Here is a 25,206-nt window from a genome sequence, read left to right as displayed (position 1 = left end):
GCTGTCCTAGATGACCAAAGATATCCCCTCTCCTCTTGCCCAGGCAACTGGAGGGCTCTGAAAATAACTAGGCAGGAAAAAGCCTTTTTTTCCTTCCATTTCTACTCAGAATGAAAGCTTCCTTTCCCCATCATGTCTCAGAGCTTATTCTCTCTTTGCAAAGCCACATTTGACAAGTTGGCCATATTATGATGCTGTGGGAAACTCTAAAAACTTATCACAAGGTTTACTTTATTTTGATCATTGTGTGAATAATTTGGCTTGCTAACTGTGCTCCCCATCTCCATGGACTTAGTTAAGCTTCAGCTGTCGGAGGTGATCCCTAGCCTCGACAGTAGATCTATGGGAGTCTAATGTTCATGTTATTGTGGAGTTCATGAGCTCTTCTCTTGCCTTGTATGAGGTCTTCTTCTAGGTGAAGAAAATCAGCTAATCCATTTTAAAGAATAGCAAAAAATTCAAATGTTGGTTGTCTCTGAGGATCATAATACAGCATGCAATTCCATCATGCCCCTGTCCAAAATCTCATAGTGGTTTCCCTGAAAGTGATTTTGAATGTGGAGGCTGCTCCAGCCTTCTCTTCTCCCTGAAATGTACCTGCTTCACATCCGAGATTCAGCTTTTAAGCCACATACTTGTAGCAAAATGACAACACAATTTTCTGTGTACCTGATTTTTAAAAAACAGAAAATACCATAAGGTCTTTTGAGGCCTTGCCACAGGGTAGTTGTTTAACATGTATCATATTTGAAGGCCCTGTCACTCTAGATGATGTTGAACGGATGTATAGTTTTCATGTACCCACCATGTCTTCCATACAAGAACAGCAATATTTTGTTACTGAACTTTTTACTCCCAGCAATTTCTCTCCTTTCCTTTTGCCCTTTCTTTTGTTTGATTTAATGCTTTATTTCTTTTTTGTTGGCTGCTGTTGCTGCCCAGGAGTGGCTTTTTTTACTGCCACCTTCTCATTCCCTCCCTTTTCTACATCCAGGAGAGCCAAGACAGCTGCAGATGGCTCAGCCCTGGAGGGGTGACAGGAGGTCCCTACAACTCAGAGCCACACTAGGGCCAAGCTTCCACAGGTCAGTGAGGATTACCTGCACAATATTCTCAACCATTTTACCTCAAGGTTGAGATAAAAGTCACTACCCTAAATAAGACAGGAGGCCATTTGGAGATGTAGAAAGTCTTCAAGCAGCTGGAATCACAGAATGGTTTGGGTTGGAAGGGATCTTAAAGACCAACTCAATCCAACATCCCTGCCATGGGCAGGGATACCTTCCACTAGACTGGGTTCATCCAAGCCCCATCCAACCTGGCCTTGAACACTTCCAGGGACTGTGCATCCACACCTTGTACTAGTGATTCATCACCATCATAGTATTTTCCTAATATCTAATCTAAACCCACCCTCTTTCAGTTTAAAGCCATTCCCCCTTGTCCTGTGACTACATGCCCTTGAATGTAGTCACATTCATGCCCTTTTGCCCACCTCCTTTAGCAAAAGATGATCATATACTTCTTCATAACACCATTGGGAAAGTTTTAATTTTTAAAAGCTCCTCTTTTACTTCATAGTGTATCTTCATACAAATGCTTTCTGACCCATGACAAAAGGAGATGCTCAGGGTCTCCCACTGGGTTCTGGGCACACTGCCTGTTCTGATTGCAGGGATATTCAGACCCAAAAGGCTCCTGGGGTCCAGGTCTACGTGGTCCAGCTCTGAAAACACTTCTTGTCCACTTCCTACCATTTCCCAGCTGGGGGGCTACAGCACCAGGAAGCTAATTACTTTCTTGCAGAAGAATAATAACACTGAAAGTAGCTTATCTAGGCTAATGCTCTTCTTGCGGTGCTGTTGGAAACTTATAAAGAACCCTAAGAAAAGCAAATTATCGGATAACCAAGGGGGGAGAAATGGTAATTTTAAGAAGTTCATAACATCTTTATTCACCTCTAAGCAACAGCACTTGTTTGTCTGTGTAACAGGTTGTTTAAAGCTTGTTTGATTTCATTCTGTAGACATATATTGTATTTAATCTCATATAAATGAGACACAGTGGAGTACTTACCCCAGATTAAAATTATGTACCTCAGTGGTATAAAATACAAAATAACTGTTGCTGCTGCCAGGACCAAGCAGGCCAGGACAGAGAGGAAAGGCACCGTCCAGTTGAATGTGCTGTAAGGAAAAAACAAACAATCCTTCTCAACATTTCTGTTCTTGGACACTGTTTGTACTCTGCTACCCAATAATAATTTAATGACCTCTTTGCAGTGGTTGGCACAGTCAGATATGCCATAAATTGCAGACACTTTGGAAGGTGGATAAGCAGATTCCTACATCTGGATGTTATAATGGATTAAGGGAGATATCTGAGAGGCAGATATCACGATAAGGAAAGAGAAAAGGAGCCCAGGGGAGCTCAGTGAAGTTGTTAGGCATGTAAGTGAGTTGTTTTTGTTTTTTCTTCTACGTGTCACACTTGTTTCATATCTCTGCTCACCAGTCAGCTCTTCATTATTCATGGGTGGATTATCTGATCTGCAGACGGAGCCATCAGAGCTGGCTCCACCGGGCCACAGTGGAGATGACACGAGATGTGTGTCAGTGCATGACTCAAACGTGGCAGGTAGCCAGAGTCAACCCTGATGGTAACTTGGAATGGATTAATTATGATGCTAAACTTTGAAAGAGCAGTTAGAGTAATTCCTCTGTATAGCATTAGGGAATAATGTTTTTTATAAATCTCTCTTTATATACATAAATTTGCTTCTATTTCTTTAAATTTTCAACAATTCCTTACTACACTGTATATAGGAGGCTGGCCTGGGTAAGCTGTAATATTCTAGCAGCAGTCCAAGCTTCTGCATTCCAACAATCTGCATCAGATTTCTCCCAAGGGAAGTACTCTTGAGAGGCTCAGTTACTAAAGTATTTCAGACTTTTACAACACTGTAGTGAAAAACAGGACTTTAAATTTCACTCTGACCTCTCATCTGTAAGTCAATGACGGACTTAAGGTGAGCAGCTACTGCTAACATACCTTTGAAGTTACTTTGTCCCTCCATGCCCTTATAAGACATAACCCTGTGGCATACAACAAATATTGAGATACCTGGACTACAATAATGCCAGTTATTCCACAGTTACATGGATTTTAGTCCAGTTAGATGGATTTACAGATCTGGGCATCTCTGTTTCTCACAATCTGCCTGCTAACTTCATCATATCACAATGACGGGGAGTAGGAAGAAGAGAGAATGAATGTGGACCACTGATCAGGCTATAAAATAAGACAAACTTCCCTTGACAGATAAAATTAATAGGACGCTACAAGAATTACTTTTAAGCTTCAACAGACGTATTAAATATTAAGTAAAGATAGGTGGGAGAGGACCCATCATCATCAATCAAGTAGCTTAAGCAAAAAAAAAAAAAATAGCAAAATAGCTCAATTCAGAGAAAACTCCCTATGATTGTGTAACTGGAGTGACAGACGGAAACTGCAGCACAATTCAGTCTGTCACTTACAAAAAAACTTTGATAGCAATTTTTTAATGGTACATCACTGTTGAGTTACAACAGAATTCTTCTGAAATTACATCGGGCCTCCACATTAATACCCAATGTGTTCTTTAAGACCATTGTTACCAAAATGAATACAAGAATTAATAGTGTTTAAGTGCTTTGAGCCTTCCTGCCATGCAGCTGGGCAGAACAGTGCCCTGTTCATAGACTGGAATACATCTTTGGGCCATTTCCACCCCAGCTGGGGTGTCCAGCATGGAACCACAGCACATGCGTTTGCTGTATTTTTAGCTTGAACCCAGCTCCTCATTAAAGTGTGGCTCGATCACAAACCATCACTTTGTGTTCAAAACAGAAAACAATGTGGGTCAATTAAGCTCCAGTAGATTGAGTTATAAAAGTTTGTGTGTGTTTGTGTGTGGGATTTTTTCTCTTTTTTTAGGCTCTTCACCTCCCTCCATTTTAAGGTCAGTAATACACTGTGTGCCTCCCCTTGCAACGAGACCCTGAAAACCCCCTTTGGGCTTCCTTGTGGCACCAGCAGGAAGCAGACAGCTCAAAATGGCAAAGAGAAAAGAACATCAACGCATTGGCCAGAGACATAAGTGACTGGTAACCCCTGCAGCCAGGTCTGGACACGGAGGGCGTGGGAAAAGCAACCATCAGTTCCTACCTACTTTCTGTGATGAGAGTGAAAAGAAATGCCTGATGCTTCTGTGCCCACATCTTCAACAAGTATCTGTGCCATTCATGACTCCCTACTCCATCACAAACAAATAAGACCAGAAATTTAGGCAAATGTGGAAGGTATCAGTAAAGCACTTGGCTTCACCTCTTCTCTAGGCTTTGAAAAGGTTTTTGGAATAAATGACTGTAAGAGAAGCAGCAGTGGTGGGACTGGTGAGGATAACCTGCTGCACCTCGAAGTCATTTTTGGAGCAAGACATTCGCTCCACCTTAGTCCTCCTGGTTCTGCTTCACAGCAAATCACAGTTAAGCAATAAAAAATTTATTACTTACTTTTTAATCCTCTCTCCAAACGATGCTATTTCTTCTAGGATGCTTTGAACAGCTATGATGATCTCTTGGACCATGTGGATTCTGTCAATTAGCCCCTTTTTCTCAGATTCCTAACACACAAAAAACAAAACAGAAAACCAAAACTTTTTTTTAATATATTCAGTATTTGCTAGGATGTTCAAAGATATGTGAACAAAGTAAGATTCCGAGAAATGCTGTTGTATCCATGAACTCAAGTATGTTACTGAAGGAAGGAAAGAACACACACTCAGGGTTTATCACATACAATTAACATTATTTTTAATCGTATGTAATATATATGGAAAATATAGATCTCTATTTTCTTCCTTTTCCTCAACACGTGGGTAGAGGTTTCTTCACCTTCCAATGCAAATCAACTGCAGAATCTCAACCAGGACTTCCCTGAAGAACTTCAGTTTCACCCCAAAGCAGAAGAGGTGCTGAGCACTCCCAATGTGCAGTGCTGGCTGCTCAGTGCTCCTCAAGAACAAGAATATTCTTGTGCAGAACTTCTGAATATCACTTTTCTGAGTTTTCTGGGCTCCCCACAGCCATGCTGTTTTGTGTATATAAATTAGCAGCAAGATAGTGAATGCAATATTTTTTGAACATTCTGTATACACAGACTTATTCTTTTACTGAAAAAAAAAAAAGAATCAAAGGAAGAAATGTCCTTTTCCCTTCACAGTGGTCATCTCACAACTTTGTTTCTTACTGCTTATTTTAGGCAACAACATTACAGGACATTACTACACAACTGCAGAAATAAAAAGGAAGCACAGAATGAATTAAAAATCAAAATGACTTAAATCAGGCTTGAAAATCAGTATACAATTATCAGCATTCAGCATTTCTTTGCCAGCAATCTAACACACATACGGGCATGCAAATTGGTGTGGTTGCAGATATTCTAGCGAGAAATCAGCAAAACATTCACTTATTACAAAACGCAGAGCCCTGGACACTGATTTTACATCACTTTTAGACACTCAAAAATCAGGCCAATTTAGCAAAAATAAGACATTTTAAGCTGTGCTTTAACCAACTGGTTCCCAGAGAGGGGAGATGATGGTAAGAAGCATTTTGTATCCATGTTCTCCATGGTCCTTACCAGTCAGGGTGGCGGAAAGGGTGGGTGGGGACGAGCGAGGGCCAGAGACGTGCGGATCAACACGGCTGCAATTCTGCCTCTGTGTTGTCATCCACATTATATCTCCATGCAGGAGAAGGTCAGAGGCTACTTAGAGTCACACAGCACCACAGAGGTGACGGCTCTTGCTCCAGCCTTTTGGCACTACCGTGATGGGAGAAGGTTTGTGTGTCCCTGACACAGAGTACCACACTCCAGCATGTGCTGGAATAACCTCTGACCCATCCTTGGATGCTGAGAAAGAGAGGCATGGGAGTATAGCTCTTATAACACTTGGAATTACTTACTGCCCATTTCTCTCCCCAGTAATTTTTGATTTTAAAAAGGCAGCCAAAACCACCATGGAGTTATCAAGCTCCAGACATTTGAATATTTGCCTTTAGGTTGCAAGTGAGTGCACAATGAATAGAAGCAGTTTTTTAAATAATCACACATTTGGGTGTGAAAATGAGTATTTTTACATTAATAAAACAACCAACAAAAATGAAACCCTTGGGGTGTGAAATAACCCCCGAACAAAATAAATAAATAAATAGTCAGTTTATGTGAAAATAGCACAAAAAAGTCATTTTCACACAGCTCCAGTTATAACCTCGTTAGGCTCAAATGTAAATGACACATTGGAATTATATTTAACTATTCACTCACTGGAGTGGTACAGTGGTCCCTCTGCCACAGTTGGCTTTTTTTCCACCAAACTTGGAAGTAAAAGTTGGAGAACAGTTCATGGAAAACCAGACAGTGGGAATTTCATTCTGTCCAAATTCAGACAGAGGGGTAAAGAAACCACTTACATAAAGTGATATTGCAGGGCAAGCCTACTCTTGCTACCCTGAGCTGCAAGCAGATCATCTGTCAGCTCTATCTGCATCATGCTGACTTCATTTACACATCTTCGATTGAGCTTAGAGATGTGGTGATAACGCAGTTTAACCAACACAACACAACTTCTGCTGCAGCCGTGAAGCAGAGTAGGAAAATAAAACACGAACTACCAGCTCCAAAGATTATAATGACAACTGCATGCCTGTGCTTACCTGGCGTGCAAGTTAAAATCACCCCTAGACAGTGATGGTTTCAACTTCTAATATAAAATGTGACCAACCAATGTAAAGGCAGAGACAAACTGAGATTAGAAAGCCTTGCAAATAAAATCAGTTATTAAGAGTAAAATAGGCTGCAACTGTCCTTGCAGTATGCACTACAGTGTATGTGCATAATCATTTAAAAATCCTGGGAATTTGTCAATGTTTCTTTGTTATTATTGTTTTGTTCTAGAAACCTGCAGACTAAATACATCTACAGGATTATTAGGTCACTGATTAAGCAAGAGAGAGCAGACAAATGAAGTACAGCAAATGGGATTTTTCAAATTATTTAGATTTTGGAGTGTTGTTTATGCTTTCTGAAGTCAGCACCTCACAAAGCACTGTCGGAAGTAGTACGAGTCCATCAGGATGACAGTCACTGGCCCCTATTTATTAGGAAATGGGCAACTGTCACAGAGAAAGCTATATTTGGACACTACCATATTTGTGGAAGATGAAAAAAGTAATCCTAAATACATCTTCCATTAAATGGACTTTCCCATCTGTGCAAGATCCCACCACTCAGATAATTTTTCTCCAGCCTCTTCAAGTATCATTCCTTTCTGCTTTCTTTTGAACTCAATATATTGTGCTGCTTGAAAACAGGATTTGGATATCCATGGTACAAAATCACAGCTCAGAAGCCTATGCTTGAATTGAAAACAAAATATCCTTTCCGTTTCTCGCAATTTTTCCCTAAAACCAGTCGCGAAAATTCCATTCCTTCAAGGCCTTTCTCTTCTTTATTTCTTAGCTGATTACAGCACTGTGGGTGGACCAAAACTAGTCTTCAGCCTTTGGGAAAGAATTAACTCCATCAAAATGAATTTACAACTGAGAATTAATTATATAATCAGTGTGCTGCTTCAAATCTTCCTTGCATATCCTGATTTAAGAAACCTTCATTTTTACATTAATTGCCTGAACAAAACCACAAAAGGGGGTTTACAAAAGATTAAGCATGTCAGGGGAAGAAAAATAAAACAACACCAACCAAGACCCAGCAATTTCATAAATTAAGTCTTTTGTGTCCAGCTAATGCACATCAACTTAAACTTGTAAATGAAGACACCAAACCTCTGCCGTACTGGAAGTGGCTTCCAGATTTTCCTGTTTCTGAAATATGTAACACTTTAAGAGGGGCATGTAAACACACTCAAAGGGTTACCACAGCTCTGTGATCTTCCTTCCAGGGAAGGAACTTATGCAGCTCCCAGACATTCAGGGACAGTTGCAAAAGAAACCTTCACGCGACCTCAACACTGAGGTACTTCCAATGCTGAAGAGTTTTAAAGAGTGGGAATATGGGGCAGGCCAGAAGAGGACACCCCCAGCACTAGCACAGCAGTCCACGATGGGGGAGCTACAATGGTCAGAGCTGGGCTTGCAAGGGAAAATCATACAACTTGTGGAGGAAGAGAGTGAAGGCAAAATTCTTCAATCGTCTGCTCTGGAACAAAGACCAAATACCGCCCGTTACTGCTTCTTCTGCAGCCAAGCATCCATTACAGAGTTGAAAGCTTCGATGGTGGAGATCCCCTAACTTCTTTTGATCATTTGTTTCAATGATTAATAGCTTTCATCTTTACAGAAAGCTGTTTCCTATTTTTTAAATCTATCCTGCAGATATTTTTCCTCTGGATACATCCAAACCAGTAAGCAGTGCTCCAAACACATAGACAATTTTTACTCTCTAAGGGTATTTCTGATGTATACTGCAAATATCATATGCACACAACTAAAAGTTAGGCTTGAAGCCACGAGTAAGTTCTAAATTCTTGCTCACTTGGATTTCATATAAAACACTCGCAGAAAAATCTTGCATGCAACTTTCAAACAAGTGGTATTCATCAGCAGATTTTTGGCGTGCCAAGGGAAACTCAATATATAAAGCTGAGGAACATTTGGGGGCAAAGATGAGGAAAAGGGGAGGAGAAAACATAAATAGGGATTAATGCAAAAGGAAGAAGAAAACAGGATACAGCCAACTGAGTCAGGAATGAAAATCATGAAAATCTTCAGAGATTGAAAGAATTACTCTGCCAAGCCCTGGGCTGGCCTAACTTTTGGGATTAGCTTTCTTACAGTAGCTGTCTCATTATGCTACTGCTGCAAGCACATTACGGCAATGTTTTACCAGGATTTATCTGACATACCAGTTATTAATTCCTCATTGTATTAGCAACGAACAGGATTGATGGAAAGTGAAAAGAAAGGAAAACAGCTCAGACACGCATTGCTTTTTGCTCCACTATTATTCTGCTTTAAAAAAAAAAACAACAAAAAACAAAAAACCAAAAAACAACAAAACAAAACATGCTGTAGTTATTTAGAGAAAAGCAGAGTTAGCCAAAGTTGGATTTAATTTGCAACTTGCTCTGTGCTAGACTACAAAACTCTGACCTTACCGGTGTCCAGCAAAACCTGTGCCAAACAACAGCTTAAGGCCAAAATACTCGTCCATGAAGAACTTCTGAAACCAGAAAGATTTTATTGGGTATAAACAGCAGACCACTGGCCTCTATTGTCTGCAGGGAACACTCCAATAACAGCTCCAGTCTAGCAGCAGAATGAAGCTCTTGTGGGAGGTGGTAGCCATGGAGTGACAGACAGTCTCTTGGTAGCTAAAATGAATTCCAGGCAGAGCTTTGAAAACAGTCACCACAGCAACCTTGAACTGGATCCTGCCTTTGGTGGGAGCCAAAGGCGGCTGAAATGAACCCAGCAATCTGCCTTGCTGAGTCACTGTCTTGCCCTGTGCTGCAATGTCTGCTGCGTGTCGAGGGGAGCTGCTCGGCACTTCCAGGAGGACGGGTACCCGGAGAGGATGGCTGCCAAACTCTGAGCAATTGCCTCGTGCAGTCCTGAAACTGTGCATCACAGGATCTTTTTGTTTATTAACACCATGCTGCAAATGTGCCTGCCTGTGGAAATTTAGCGAATCTGAGTGTACTTGAAATAATTACCAAATAGAGGAAATGCAACACATACAGGTCAATTTATGCTCTCAGTTAAAAAGGTGTGAAATCTGGAATAATTCCACCAGAGCCAATAGAATCACTTCAGACTGGTATGAAGGAAAGCAGCATTGGTCTTAAAAGGACACATTTTAAAAGCAATAGCACATGATCCTACAGCTAAGGCTGGGCAACACTGCCTATAGGGCAGAAGATGACCACTTCATGTCTCGCTTAGCCATGCTTACACTTTCTTTGTTTACATTAGACGAATTTCATCTGTGCACAGGAGACCAGCAAAAAGTCTCCTAAGCCAATCCCAAGAAAAATGCTTTGTGAAAAGCCTTAGATCATAACTCTGTTGCTTTCTCTTTGCACAGGCGTGAAATGCAGGGGCTTTAAGAAGCATTATCTGTACTTGTTCATGTTTTCAGAGACATGTAAAGTAACTCACAGTCCAGTGGCATTGCTACAAGTTTTAAAGCAATACTGGCAGTCACAACAGAATAAAACACCATTCAGGTGAGGAACATGTGCGTGGGAAGCAAAGGGAATCAATCCTGAATGGAGATAAAAAGTCATCAGTCCCCTTTGATTTAAAAAAGGGAAGGGGAAAGAAAACAAGTTCTGTCAAAATAAGTGCTTTCTCCTGGAAATACATGAGACTTAAGAACAATCACATGGTGATTTGACTTAAACTACCGGATCATCATCTATAATCTAGGTAATGACCTTTAGCAATTTGGGGTACAGGGGAAAGACAGATCTATTCATACATCTGGCCTATTCAAAATAAAATTTAATATTTTAAATAGTTGGAATTTTTAAGGGACAAGGACTCCCTGAGGTTTATGTGCTCAGTCCAGTGACCTGTCTACTGCTAACTTAATATTTCTCCAGAGAGTCAGAGAAGTTACAGTGTTGGCTCACCTACCTCTAGGTAGGTAATGCTCCCTAAGAGGGAGAATTTTAGACTGCCACAAGGCTGTTAAGGTTTCTTTCTGAGGAGAGACATACCACAGTGCCCAGGATGTCTAAAAGTCCTCTGCAAGCTCTTCCTTTCAACTCTGCTACCCCATCACCTGTGAATGAGTGGGTCATGATGCCGATACAAGAACCATGCCAATTTATGGGATGGTCGTGGATAAGAACAGTCCTAGACAATGATGCAGTGCAAATAAGGCGTAACAAGAGACCATTTATCTTCCAGTTTCTTGAACACAGGAGGCTCCCAAGGAAAGAACAAAGCACAGTCAGAGCAACCCCTGCACTGGGTCTTTTTAGGACACGATCTTGCCCAAAATTTTGTGGAGAAGGTGGATGATCCTTGTCAGTCTGAACATACCCTGTGTATCACAGGGTATTTTCAAGTCCTTACCATCATTTCTCTTCAGCAATTTTAATGGGAGATGTTGAAATATTATATTGCGATTGTTGCATTGAAGAGAAAAAGAAAAACTAATGAAATTATTTATACTTCCAGGGAAGAAAACAATGAGATGATATTGTCTTGAATGACCTTTCCTAAGTATGGGGATATAGCATCTTACACAATAGAGTCTTGGTTCATGTTTCAATTACTGACCTTTACTGTGGAGAAAATTAATGCAATTTTCATCGTAATCCACCCGTACAAATAAGATCCATACGGAAGGTTTCCACATGCTGGATCTAACTCAAATGGAAAATGTCAGCTGTTTGCTACTGGATGAATTTGACTTTAATTTGTTCGGCTGGAGTCCTTTTGAATTCTGTTCATAAAACTTTGTATATCTTTGGTACCTATTTTTGACAGAGAATTTCCTACATTATAAACACTGGATTTTTATTCTTTGGTTATTTTACCCACTTCTGTTTGTTTCCAATACATAAGATACTAAACCTTCCTTGGAAGTTGCCAAATAACTTGGCTTAACGCCACGGTATCATTTGATCCTTCCCTGTTACATCCCACTAGCCAAGCAGGGCTACATTGGTTCACCACAGGATACAAACCCTCCAAAAAAAAAAAAAAAAAAAAAAGCCCACACAGGAACTGTGGTTGATTTAGTTTTGTCTCTGATTTTCTTTTGAATTAGTTACCAGACCTGGAAATAGTAGTAATTTAAGTTTTGCCTGTTGTGGAGGAGATGCAAACTTTTATTCACACTACTGAGAAGACTCCAAGACTTTTTCCAGTCAAGTGCTATGACACACTCATTCACAGCAGAACTGTCTGCTCTTGAAGTTCTACAGTCATTATCAAAACCAGAAAATAAAATAAAATAAATAGAAATGGTCAACAATTAGACAACTTACTGCATGTAAGCTGCATGTAACTTGTCTGTATCTTCTTACTGGCAGGCAAAAGATGTTTCAGTGATGTAATTTTAAAACAATCCTTACTCAGGCAGCCTGACAGAGCCCAGAGCCGACAGGACACAGCCTGAACTCTGTGTCCAAGATGGCACAAATCCGAGAAGGCATTTATCCACCGAAGAGCTGTGCCAAAGGGACAGAGTTCTCCTATCTTTTACAGTCCTCCATGCTGGTATGTGGGGAGGGTAAAGGGAGAAAGGACGGGGGAGTTGGCAATTAAGCCCTATCATTTAAGACAGATAGTTTAGGCGCAGGGAGTTAATCTGCTCTTGGGTTTTTGAACTAAGTGTCTGTGTATTTTTAATTTGTAAACAGTTCATCTCTTAGAGGGTGTGTTACAATTCCCAGAAGCACGGTCTGTTATGTCTAACAGGCAGCAGAACCCAGAAGGGCTTTGTGTGTGCGTATTTTGATACAGCACGATGATAGGAAACAGAAACAGTGACCTCCTATACCACAACCCAACTAGCAGATTTCAACTCTGGGAGCTCTTGTATTAGGGAGGGAAAAAAAATATACAGACTTCTTTTTAAAGTATAGTTGTCTGTTTAAATGTTGACATTGCCATGAGATAATGTCATGAAATTACATTTTTCTTACACTCCCCAAAGAGCACTGGCCACCCTCAGACTTGGAAAAGTCACTTAGAATAACCTAATGTACTTAAAGATGCAAGTCATCAGAGTGCAAGCATGGTCCACCACTGCTGCACAGGGGATACACACAGGGCAGAATGAAAGCATGGGACATATGCAGTAGCTGGAAATTGTCTCTTCTGGCAACTCTGTGTCAGAATTCCATAGACCTGTAACACTAGTACAACAATTAATATGAATTATGAATTATTATTACTGAAATGTTGGGATGTAAAGGGTTACCTTGATGAGAAAGCCTGCTGGCATCTACTGTGAATAGTTTAAGCCAGTGCTACCAGCTCAAGAGTCTCATGAAATGGAGACAGAGGCAACACTGATTACAAAATGGCAGGGCCAAATCATCAACAGCTCAACACTGACTCTCAGGAGTTTCCCCAAACCTACCTACTTAGTTAGAAGAAACCAAGAAAGAGAATTACAGTGAAGTTGTTTGGGGGGAGGCAAAACTGTAAAGTCATTAAATCCATATTTAAGTAACCCAACTGTATATATAGAGAGAACCAAAGTCACGGGAGTTAAATCTAGGGTAAACATAACCTAGAATATTTTATCATTGCGGCAATGAATCTCTTGCACAGCACAGGAAACAGAGGATTATAGACCTACTTAATACATTTTTACTTCTCTATTCCCACCTCAGCACTTCCAAGTGAAAAAGAGGAATATTAAAATAGAAGAAAGTAAATGGGATTGTTCCAGCGAATAAGTTACACCTTTAGGCATCACACAAATAATATGCAGAGGGTCAATATTTACAGGTGTCTAGCACTGTATAGAAATTACACCCACTAAATAGAAATTATTGACTTTTAGAGATACACACTATTCCTTTGAAAAAGAGGTAGCTTTCATTTAGCAACTTCTGATGAGTTCCAGATATTGGTCCATTCAGTTGACGAATTTTACGACGCAAAGAGTAAATTATAAATGAGAACATTTAGACAATTATTGTGTGTTGCAAGAAACCTGTAATTCAACTAGATTGCCTAAAGTTCACATTATAACTTTGACGGATTTCTGGTTGCTCATTAAAATATAACCACCACAGAGGAGCAAGTTAAATTTAAATAACTATTCCCATCAATTAGTCTGCTGAGCTTCAATTCTAGGGTCTGTGACTGAGAAGAGTTAAGGTGCACTTGCCTGCTGTGGTATTGATTTACTTCTCAATGATCAACAATTTCACTGTAACACTTTTAAAATACAGAATATTCAAGAAGAGTCTTATTAACTTTGTATGCAATTTTAAAGTTTCACATCGCCTTGTGAACATTTTCTTCCTAACAGCTAATGTTCCTTTGCATGCTGTTGCTCGTTAAATAATTCCTCACCTTTTAGCTTTAAAGTATTTATAGATTATCAGATCCTCCTTCACTTAGTTACGTTTTTTCAAGCTGTATACATTAAGTTCTCTTAATCTTTCTTCATATGTCATGCCCTCTAATCCTTTTATCATTTGTCACTGTGGTTTGATAAACTTGGAAAAAAATCCAATGAATTTTTCACAGTGAGAAGAATGAGTAAGTACGTTCCAATAAAATAAAAAACAGGCCTTGCCAATTCCAATTCTTTCCACATTTCAGCCGATGAACTAAAACTGTTTTTTTCCCAGGCTCTGAAAGAAACGTTGAGAAAATTCTAACCAGTCCCCCACAAATCACACTAATTCTGGCCTACTGGAGTGGAAATGCCAAATCATTTCGGGAAAGCCACTAGCACAGAATGTCATCCAACACTCAGAGGCAATGGGGGATTTTACACACTCGTGTATGTCTTTGCACCTCGTGCACCCATACACACACCTCTTAGTGCACATACATGAACATGTGCCCATTACAAGGTCAAGTACAAACTGGAGCTGTTCAGATTCAATTAATGTTCAGAGGTCTCATGGAGGTAATACCACTATGGAAGGTTACACAAACCAGTCTTCTCCTACTTTCAAATTTGCCGAACAGCAAACTGCTGACAACTGTCTTCCCACTTAATACAGATAATAAATGAAGATCTCATGGAGACAAGATGGTGGGTTTGTGCTCTCCCACGTTCCTTCTGATACTACCCAACATAATCATGAGATATGCTTACCTTATCATCTTCATCCTCATCTTCATCCAAGCCCATAAGCTCCTGCAGAAGCAGATGTCCATATTACAAAACATTACATTTATTTTTCAGCAACAGGCAATGTTCAAAAAGCTTATGATACTCCCACAACATTTCATTATACAATTTTCTCCCACTTCTACTGAAAGTCATTTAAAAAACCCACCACTTTCACCTTTCAGAAATAATGTTTTGTATTCAAGGACCTTTTTTTTTTGTGTGTGTGTGTGATATTCTGAACAAAGCACGCAATACCCTATACAAATTTTAAGCCTAAATAAAGCACTCGTGGCTGTGTCCAGTAATTCGAAGGCAACAGGCTTTCAAATTCATTGCCAACTTTTACTGTCTGTAAACAGCTTTGCACTTAAGTCTTGCAAATGAACCAGAAGGTATGTCAAGGCTGAGGACTCTATACTCAACTTGTTCCATCCTCTCTGCTACAATGACTGCTCCCTCCCTTTAAGGCCATTACTGAAACATTAGACTTTAGAAAACACATTAGTATGAACATAATCAATCTCACGAATCACAGTCAGATTTCTATGCAGCATTATTTCCTCCCTTTAACTTCTATGCTGACAGGTAGGGGAGAAAACAAAAGACTTGGCTAAGGCTTGGAATTAGGAGCACTTGGCTTTCAATTCAGGTATTTAATAAACTAAGCCTTTAACAGGATCCTCCAGGTTTTTCTTGGTTATTTAATAGCTACATTTGAATCTGTGTACTACAAGTTTAAATACAGCAAACATGCAAAGAATGTGAGGAATCACAATAAAAAAGATGTTTTGAATTTGGGTTTTCTTGGGGGGTTGGGTGTTTCTGTTTGGGGTTTTTTTTCTTTCTTTTTTCCCCCTGAAAAGCAGTTTCATCTAGTATGTAAAAAGTACTGGGAGCTGAGATACCCAGATGTACTCTTTGGTTCTCTGGAATACCCTGAGCAGCCGAATTAACACTGATCATGGTTTAAATTTCTATAGAAGCTCCCCATCTGTAAATCATAAACCATTTTTACCAATATTCACAAATTTAGTCTCTTGGCAACTGGATCAGGAGTACAAGGTTAATACTGTTATTCACATTTTATAGCACAGAAATCAGAGAGAATTTAAGGTTCACTTTTGCAAAGACTGTTGCTTGCATTCCTCTATATACACAAAAAGTGTGTGCTAGCACACAAAAACCAAGGGCAGTGAACATGCAGTCAAGGGCTTAACAAGCAAAAAATAAATAAATGACTACGTAAAAATCATTGGTATTTTGAAGAAAACCTTATCTCATCTGCACGACAGATGTGACTAGGGGTAGCACCTGATTGTCTATTTTTGACCTACAGATGGTTAGAATCATAGACACACATAAAAAAGAAATCAGGTAATATTAAAGGCACTTTGACTACTTGTTCCATATGATCTCAATCCTGCAAAGCACTTTGGCAGATGTGTGATTTTGCTTATGCAAAATGCACCCCTGAATTTCACGGCACTGCATTGCTTACAGAGTGTGTGACAGGAAGAGAGCCAAATTTCTGATGGACCTTCCTTGAGTATTATTACAATTAGCTGTATTTTTAGAGATATCCTTTTTCTAGTATCCACCTAAATGATCCTCTGCTCAATTTTTCTATTTTCTGTGAGACTGACCTCACCTGAACATGCAACAAACTCACTACAGGATGAGTGAGGGGGCTGGAAGGCATTCTCTGTGTATTTTTTTCTGGGTAAGTTATCATTGTTATTTTTTATTGGTTTTTGTATTAAAACCAAAAACAGCTGTTTGCCTGGGATTCTACCACATGGGAAGTTATTTTCTTGATGAAATCAAGTAGTCACTGAAGACACACAGTATCTTTTTGTGTTATTCTGGACGTGGTTGAAACTGGAGAAAAGAATTTCTTTTACCATGTTTTCAAATTACACGTCTCCCGGCCTGGATAATGCAACTTCCCCTATTTTCTAAGAATCTTTCCACTAGGGAATGGATGAAAACTGAACTAGGAGCAACTTTTCTCACTAAAACTAATAGAGCAGCTACTGACTTTTTTAAATTCTACAATATTATGTCTTTGTATAAAATCCACTTGACTTGTTCAGGTAAAGGTACCAATGTCAATCATCTTTTTATCAAAAGTTGGAAGCTACACTTTGGCCTCCATTTCATTACTGTATTTATTTCACTTTTAAAAACAGAACATTATGGACATTCATGAATTTACGCTCATTCCTAGCTGTAATTACCATTGTTGTATGGGTAAAGATAGCGGTCAACATCAAACAGCATTTCATACCCCAAGAGTAGCACTTTGTTACTTTGTGATTATTTTCTGCATTTAAATTCTTTTTTTCTCCCAAGTTAAAAAAACGAAGGCTAAATTTCTGGGGGAAAAAAACACTTGTCATTTAAGGGTGGGGGGTGGGAAGGAGGAACAAAGGTTTTTTAAAGCCTCAGATCACAGGAAAACAAAATAACTTTAAAAATAACTATATTCTCTTCCGGCTTCTATGGACTTTGCTCTTCTGTGAATCATGAATCATTAGTGTGATGCAAAGTGTAATGGCAGGAGAGGCATGGCACTTGTCGCTTTGGAAGCCTTTCTTAATTCAACTTAAAAATGTTTGTAGTTACTTAGTAAGTGAAATCCTCCTCCTACACACTCTCGTTGTCTTCTCCTACTAGTCTGAATGGTTTATTGCTTTAATCAAATAATGAAAATCGAGAGGGTTGAGGTTTCTTTTCACTAACTTTGAAATAAAACCGCTGTTTAGATACACAACTAGCTTAATACCATTAAAACACGTGACACTTCGCTCAAGGGCAAACTGGGGCTGCCAGAAATGTTACTGCCACTTTACTTGCCTGGGCATCTTGGGCGTTATTGACCTTCCCTGTTGTGACGAGGGAGAAATTGTAGGCAAAGAGCACCAGCAAAGCCAGGGGCACCATGTACAGCTCCACGTTCCAGACGGTGACCACAAATACCTGGGAGAAATAAAGCAGCAGAAGGGAATACACACAAGTGTTTAAAGAGAAAGACATGTAAGAAAGCCTTTCAGTCATTATCACTCTGTACATTCATCCTTGAATGTCTGTTAACCTCAAACCTCATTCATATTATTATTTTGGCAAAGAAATCAGCTCGCAAAGCGTGTGCTTTCGCTCCATTCTGTTTGAGATCATTAGGCTGCTGTTTGTTAGGTCCTCCTCCCCTGTATCTGGGCAAGTATAAGGCCATGAACATAAGGTTACTCCAAAGGCTTTATTCACTCCTTCCTGGGACCCCCTCAAGCCTGAAAGCCTTTTGTCCTTAGTGCTAGTGTAGAACAGATGCACTTATAGAGGTAAACCTGCTCCACTACATCAAACCCTAATTGCCAGGGGGTCTTTCACAGGCTAGAGAGGTTTTTTTCCTCTTGTGCAACAGGAACCATAGAGATCCCTTGTCACTCCACAGCGGATAATCAGCATATGCATCTTCACCATTAATCCACCTATATTCTTGGCACAACAGCACAGAGAAAGGACTGTTATCATCCAGGAGGCAAGGCTTCAGGTTGCACATGATGTATTATTTTGGAAAGGGATCCAGTCAGCCTAGTCTCCATTCTCATACTCTTGCCATTTTTCAGCACAGCATATTCTAATTTCACTGGTTGCTTGGACTCTCTTAACCCCAAACCAGTATGAGTCTGTGTATTTGGAGTGGTATCTGACAAAACTCACTAACAGCAAAACATGAAGTCAAATTTTGACGTTTTGTCCTGCAAATTGGAACAGCAAAACACACAACTAATGTGATGGGGATTTAAAAAGCACACAGGTTTTTTTTCAAAAAAAATGCATCAAGCCAAACTGCAATCCTATCTTAGAAGTACCAACAATACCTGAACAGACTGCAAACTTGGAGGGGCTGGCAATGCAAAGTTAATAAACTAAATCCAGAACCGCCATAAAATGCATGTTGTGATCCCATTTCCTTTTCTACTCATACATAGTGTTTCCAGAAGAACTGCCTAATGCTGGTAGCGACTTGAAGCTATTTTAAGCAATCTCCTTTAAAGACAAGGCACAAACACATTTTTCTCATTTTTCTTCCCCCAAAAGAACCTGGAATGATCAGAAACAACAATCACATCTTTAGAATAACACAGGTAAGTGAAAATGAGTCAGATCCAGTAAATATATCTCAAACCACAACAAAGGAAAACAAAACTCTATGTGTGATGAGAAATCTAAATCTCTACCTCCCCTCATCCTTGGCCCATCAGATATTACACATAAAGACAATGCTGGCAGTTGTAGAATGGGATATTTATGGCAATGTATTTTGTGTTATGGACTTGAAAGTGTAACCACACTGTACCAGAGAAATACTTCCAACTGCATTCAGCAGTGTGAGAATTTATACTCCTACAGAACAGCAGCTGTTGTAACTTTTAAACAAAAAGACCTGTCTGACATCAGACAAATGATCAGTTAATATCTACCACGGGCCAAACATAAACCGAGAAACAATGCCTGTATCCGTAACCTTGCCCAAACAGCACTGCATTTTCTGAAGTGAACCTGATTTTATGTTAGCTGTTGCTATGCAAGGAATTAGACTGTCATCCTGTTCTTGGCATTTGTAGGCCAGTAAAACAATCTCTGAGATATATTCATTTATAAAATGGGCTGACATCCAGGCAATATATCCCCATGCTATTGATTTGCAGCGCAGGAATGTAGAAGAGGATTTGGTTTCCCTTTTTTTTTTTTTTTTTCCTTTTTGATCCTGCTTTTCAACATACTAAAAAATTAGAAGTGTTAATGATTCACACAGCCACATTTCATATGTAAGCAAGGCAACAGAAACACATGAATCCAGGCCAAGAAGGCACAGTGCTTGATCTGTCTTACAGGAGTCTTGCATGACTATAGCTAATAAAGACTTCCAAAATTGTTATATTCCCAGCTGAAAAGTCTCCCATAAATGAAAAGTTCTAACCCGAACAAGTTCATCTGGAACTATTACAACTCCCTCGGATGAATCTCTGCTTGTTTTGTAAGACAAAGTAAAGGTGACACCAGCTCCTGTCCTACCTCAAATGTCACCTCAAAGAACAAGGATCTCTTCTTGTACATCTCTACACAGATATCTTTCTCACGTACATATAGACAGATAAAAACAGACACACACATATAAATATACATCTGATCCTTATGTAAACCCTTTCATGGAAATTCGTGTTGCCAGGTTATTAATTCAAAACATTTGCTCCAGCCTATTGGAGGGGGTTGCATTTACACCATCTCCCTGGGGCACGAGCAAACTCAGTCTTCCCTTAATGCAGCAAAAAGGCTCCACCAGCACCCAGCCAGGCAGAGTCCTTCCTACAAGGAGTCAATGAAGCCCTTGAAGAACCTTTCTTCATTCACTCAATTGCAGGACTTGACCCAATTTTAGTGCATCTGTCACCATCCTGTGTGAACATCACTCTGCTCTGCTGCAAGTGCAACACAACCTTGCAATCACAGGTCATTTAGGCAGGCTACGAAATCAAGACCTTGGTGATTTTAGATCTTACAGTACATTTTGTGTATTATTAAGTTTCAGACCTTAAATAAAACTTCAAACTTCATTACAAAATCTCACTGTAGGCTCAGTGGATAGCTCAGGCATCCTGTCTCTTCCTTTCTAATGCTGAGTGGTTAATCAGCTGCTGAGCTGTAACTCAGACAGTGACGCTTTGATAGAGCCCCCACATCTCCTTAACAAGAGTTGCTTTACTGCTACTGCCACAGTACAGGGAACTTTCATTACTGTGACACAACACAGACACAAGACAAATTGATTTAGCTATTCAGAAATTATTTAGCCTCGGAGGTATGGGAAATGATTGCTGTGAACATACAGTACATAATAAAAGTTCAGAGCGTGTTTATAAAGCGAATAGAAATATTTCTGCAATTTAACAGCCTTTTGAGTAGTTCTGCAGCATCAGTTTTCAAAGAAGATCCCAAGCAGGCCCATGTCCTATTTTATCAGCTCTCAGGCAGCTCCCTGACGCTGACCACAGCATCAGCAGCCCTGTGACACAGACACCCACTCCCCAAATGACAAGGTTATCAATCATGCATGTTTTTACTTTCTCCTCAATCATACCTTATGCCTGGGAGAAGGTCCTGCATTATGCTCTCTAAATTATTTTCTTTTCAATATTTTTTTGCCAAAACTCAAGAATGCTTTGTCTGCTGATGTAAATGATGGCTAATGCAAGGAACAGTATCTTCTTGATTTCTTGTCATCCCCAGTCTGCCTTTTGCCTAATACACAGACCAGTAAGGGAATCCATTAACAGGTTCAGGTCACTTACTCAATACCCCAGAAGTCAGGGACACAAACCAAGGCCCTGTTTCAAATGATCCAGTTTCAACAAACCATTTCTTTTTTTTGATGTTTCACATCATTGTTAGAACAAGTTGTGTCAGACACAATCCATTACATCATTGACACCTTTTCTTCTGGGCTTCACACTGTGCATGGGAGAAGTTAAAAGGACAACAGCCGATTTCCAAACTAAGAGTCAAAAAAGTGGAAGCGAGTTTTCTGCGTTACTTCCTTTAATGCCATTTGAGAGTATAAAAGCCTATTATAGGAGCAAACAATTTAATTCACAGCATTCTAAAACACTGATCCAAACAGAAACAGAAATGGGATAGACGTATCTAGAGGGAAAGAAAAAGAAAAAGAGCTCTTGAAACTAATACTTAGACTAGAGCTCTACGTAGAAGAGAACAGCAATATCACAGCCTTGGAGAAAGGACCACTTGATTTCAGCTGATTAATGTGTTGCTATTTCAAAGGGCCTAATAACTACAAGTTAAAGCTCTGGAGGTTTGGAAGCCGTTTCATCTGAAAATCATTGAAGAGGGGTCCAACTGTTCCTGTCAAGAAGCATGGAGTTTGAACAACCATGAGAGTGGCCCTTTTGACAGCAGTACAAAAGATGAGAGAAGGCAGCCTCAACTGAAAGTAAAAACAAACCCTTAGAAACACGTTTCAAATCTGGTTTTTTTGCCCCTCTGGTTCCAATTTAGGATCTGACTATTAAGACCAGATTTTAGACGGGTGTCTACTAAAATATGCCCATAAAACATTTGTCACCAGCAAACCCACAGTCAGAGGATAGAAGAGTTTTAAGAGGTTTAGAAACCTAGCATAAGATAGTATCTTCCGTGTGATTTTTTTCTATGCAGCAATTATAATTTTTCTAACTGTAAAAACCAGGCTTCCTCTGACCTGGTAAGCTTTTGTGGAAAAGTGAAAGATGCTGTGCTTTGTGACAGAGTAATTCTTGGAAAACAACAGTGATGGGAGGAGAGCGATACATTCCATCAGATGGAAGAAATAAAAGTGAAAGGAGATTAAATGCACGCGAGGAACCTATGGTAAAAAGTTCTTTTCTCAGCTCCAATGCTAATGAAATGCCTCATCAGCAGAGCTGTGAAAAATATTATTTGGAACTCAAAGTCTCAAAACCCACAATTCAACTGAACTCCAAACAGCTTCACGCGATTTATAAACACGATCTGTGTAATTCATGAAGGTAGGAGAAAAAACTTGAGCTGACACTGCTGTGAATGTCCAAGTTAGGTTTTGAACTAAGTCAAATCACTGATTCTGATTTGAGACACAAAGATTTGCACCCCTTTTATTTACAGGGGAGAGGGATTCTGTATTTCTTACTTATCTCAGAGTTATGTAGTTTCAAGTTGCCACGTATGCACAAATGAACTCTAGAAAAAAAGAAAAAATTTCTGAAAATAAGTATGCAGGGACAAACTCTCTAGACTTTTGGGGGTTTTTTTAAGTTTTCAGTACAAAACAAAATAGAGGATATTAGCCAATAATGTAAGATACTGGCTCCCCAAAAGGGCACTCAAATCCCTTGGAGGCAATAAGCCTGTCGACAACAAATTATTTCTGACAGATACTTATTCCTGCCCTTAGAAAGGGAGAGTACAAGAGTAGAGGAGAGAATGAACACACTCACAAAGAGCAGTACATTTGTGTATATGTATATATATAGCTGTGTATACAGAGGCATCTCTCCCAGATAAGGACAATCTAGATGCAGGAACAGAGCAGTGCTGAGCCCACACTAACAAAAATCAGGGTACCCAGTGTAGGCTCAGCCTGATGTGGGTGCACTAACGAGGCTTGTGCTCTTGGGCTGGCTTGTTCATGGGACTAATGAGAATATTTAAAGAAGAAGCCATTAAAAATAATGGAAATTAGCCTAACACAGCCCCACCTCAGGGCATGGCAAAAAAGGCTGAGGCAATCACGTAGCATGTATTTCCCACTAAAGGTCCTCCTTCCAAGAATGCGTTCCAGAATTGTTCACACCAACACTCTCATTCCCACATCCATATGATGCTCCCTCACTGCTGATGCCACTTCATGGCCACTAAACCAGAGCTCAAGGAGGGGTCAGTTATGAGTGGAGTCGCTCCCTTGTTGCAATGCAATAATGGAGAATGTGGCAGGAAGAGAAATTATACTTAAATAAACCAGCACTGGCAGGAGAAACCTATTTACTCTAGATTCAATTTGCTTTTTGTGTCCCCAGCAGAAGAACACAGAGCGTCTCAACGGCAGTGGGAAACGTGCGCTGTATTGAACAGCAATGACCAAAATCAAAAATGACCTGAAGGAATAGAGGTCTTTAAATATTAATGCCACATTACAAATTATCTCTGCATTGCTCCACACATCAGCCTACAACTTACTAATTTTTTAAGGGTGTACTACAAGCAAAAAGCTCTTTGATGCAAGTGCAAACACAAATGGAATCTAAAAACAAAGACAAGGCACAAAACATCCACTTAAACATTCCAAAGTCAAACCAAATTATGCCTCAAAAACTCTCAATCTGCATCACATATGTGACTGCACAGAACTGAGAAGTAGAAATAAAGGATATGTAACAGTTTTTTACCATGTAGATCTACCTAATTTGGTTTTTTTCCTCAGAAGATGCTTTGGGTAACAAACAACATGGCTACATTTGCCCACTTCAGTTGTCTGCAAAGACTAAACGACACAGAAGCAAAGCCATGTCTTGCTGCCATAGCCATATGTCCCATCTCTTCTTGTCCCAACTGCACCTTGCTGGCCCAGGATGAGCTTAAGGGGGAACCTGAGATGCCCAACTTGTGCTTAACAATTTACATCATACGTGAGGATACAACAAGGAAGAGGAGTGACAGAATAAAGCCTGTGAAGGATGAGAACTCTGGTCAGCATGGTCACAATTTTACTGAACATTCAAAAAGAAAAGAAAAAAACCCAATGTATCCCACTCCCAACAAAAAAAGACATAAAGCAACCAACAAAAATAGTCCCAAAAACCATGCGAAAAAACTTACACTGTTTAAGTCAATATGTGTTAGGGCCTTTTTTGTCACTGCCTGATTTAGACTCTTCAGGGGGATCTCATTTTCTTTGCTGCTGGTAGGAAGTAGAGACTCATTTGTGTTTTAAATGAAAGCTGTGATTCATGTGCAATCACAGGACTCTTCAGAAATGGTGCTTTAAGAAGAAGCATGTTCTTCTGCAAAAGTCACAGCGAAATCAGAAGAGCTGACAATGTTACAATCTGTTCTCCACCATCCTCTTGGGACACTGCGGTGCAGAACTCCATCAGGGAGGGTTGGGATGCTACACTTAAGACTGCAAACACTTACAAAATGTCCCCACTCTGAGCCTGAATTACTCTTGCCATTAACACGTTCAACGGATTTGTTCTTTATTCATAACAATGCCTGGAATCAGAAAGTGATAAACAACAACAAAATAAACCCACGCTAGTTAAAAATGACGGTCTTCTTTTATTCTGATTATTTTGGTTACATTAATGAGGTTAGCCAGCCTAGAAAACTGGAAACAAGACCCTTAGTTAGATGTATTTGTTTAATGAGGAGGTCAGGGAAGAGGCACTTGGTTCAAGTTTATTCCACTGAATTTATCACCTAAGACTATATGTAAGTTAAGATTTCTATATTGCATTCCATATTCCATTGCATTCTATATTTGACAACTCTGGCAAATTGGTCAGGATGGATGACAATTTACAACACAAAAGGGTTTATGTCTGGGGGTGTCACCTTTGTCCTCTAGGACACATACATTTAAACCCCAAAGCCTTATGCCCACCACAAGTCTAGTGGGTGCCTCTATCCAATTTTGTTGTGGCTGCTACTTTATCCCTAATCTCAAAAGAGGTTAAAACAAAATCAACTACATCACAAGTTTTGGGTTCTATATTTATG

General features: G+C 39.7%; 1 protein-coding gene across 3 annotated transcripts in view; it reads right to left on the bottom strand.

Annotated features, from left to right (window-relative positions):
* MCTP2 (multiple C2 and transmembrane domain containing 2) overlaps positions 1 to 25,206 on the bottom strand; it is a 119,792-nt gene that overhangs the window by 5,418 nt on the left and 89,168 nt on the right. For all 3 annotated transcript variants that reach the window (XM_027719891.2, XM_027719892.2, XM_039385938.1), the window contains 4 exons: positions 17,749 to 17,871; positions 14,875 to 14,916; positions 4,557 to 4,666; positions 2,077 to 2,186 (listed from right to left, as the gene is read on the bottom strand). In XM_027719891.2, the coding sequence (XP_027575692.2) occupies positions 2,077 to 2,186; positions 4,557 to 4,666; positions 14,875 to 14,916; positions 17,749 to 17,871 (385 nt within the window). The remainder of the gene's footprint in view (positions 1 to 2,076; positions 2,187 to 4,556; positions 4,667 to 14,874; positions 14,917 to 17,748; positions 17,872 to 25,206) is intronic.

The sequence above is a fragment of the Pipra filicauda genome, unplaced genomic scaffold (assembly GCF_003945595.2).
Source record: "Pipra filicauda isolate LSUMZ 115617 unplaced genomic scaffold, ASM394559v2 scaffold44_size3831614_pilon, whole genome shotgun sequence".
In the NCBI taxonomy this organism is placed as follows: Eukaryota; Metazoa; Chordata; class Aves; order Passeriformes; family Pipridae; genus Pipra; species Pipra filicauda.
The sequence above is the reverse complement of the archived record's forward strand: the minus strand, read 5'-3'. Positions and strand labels throughout refer to the sequence as shown.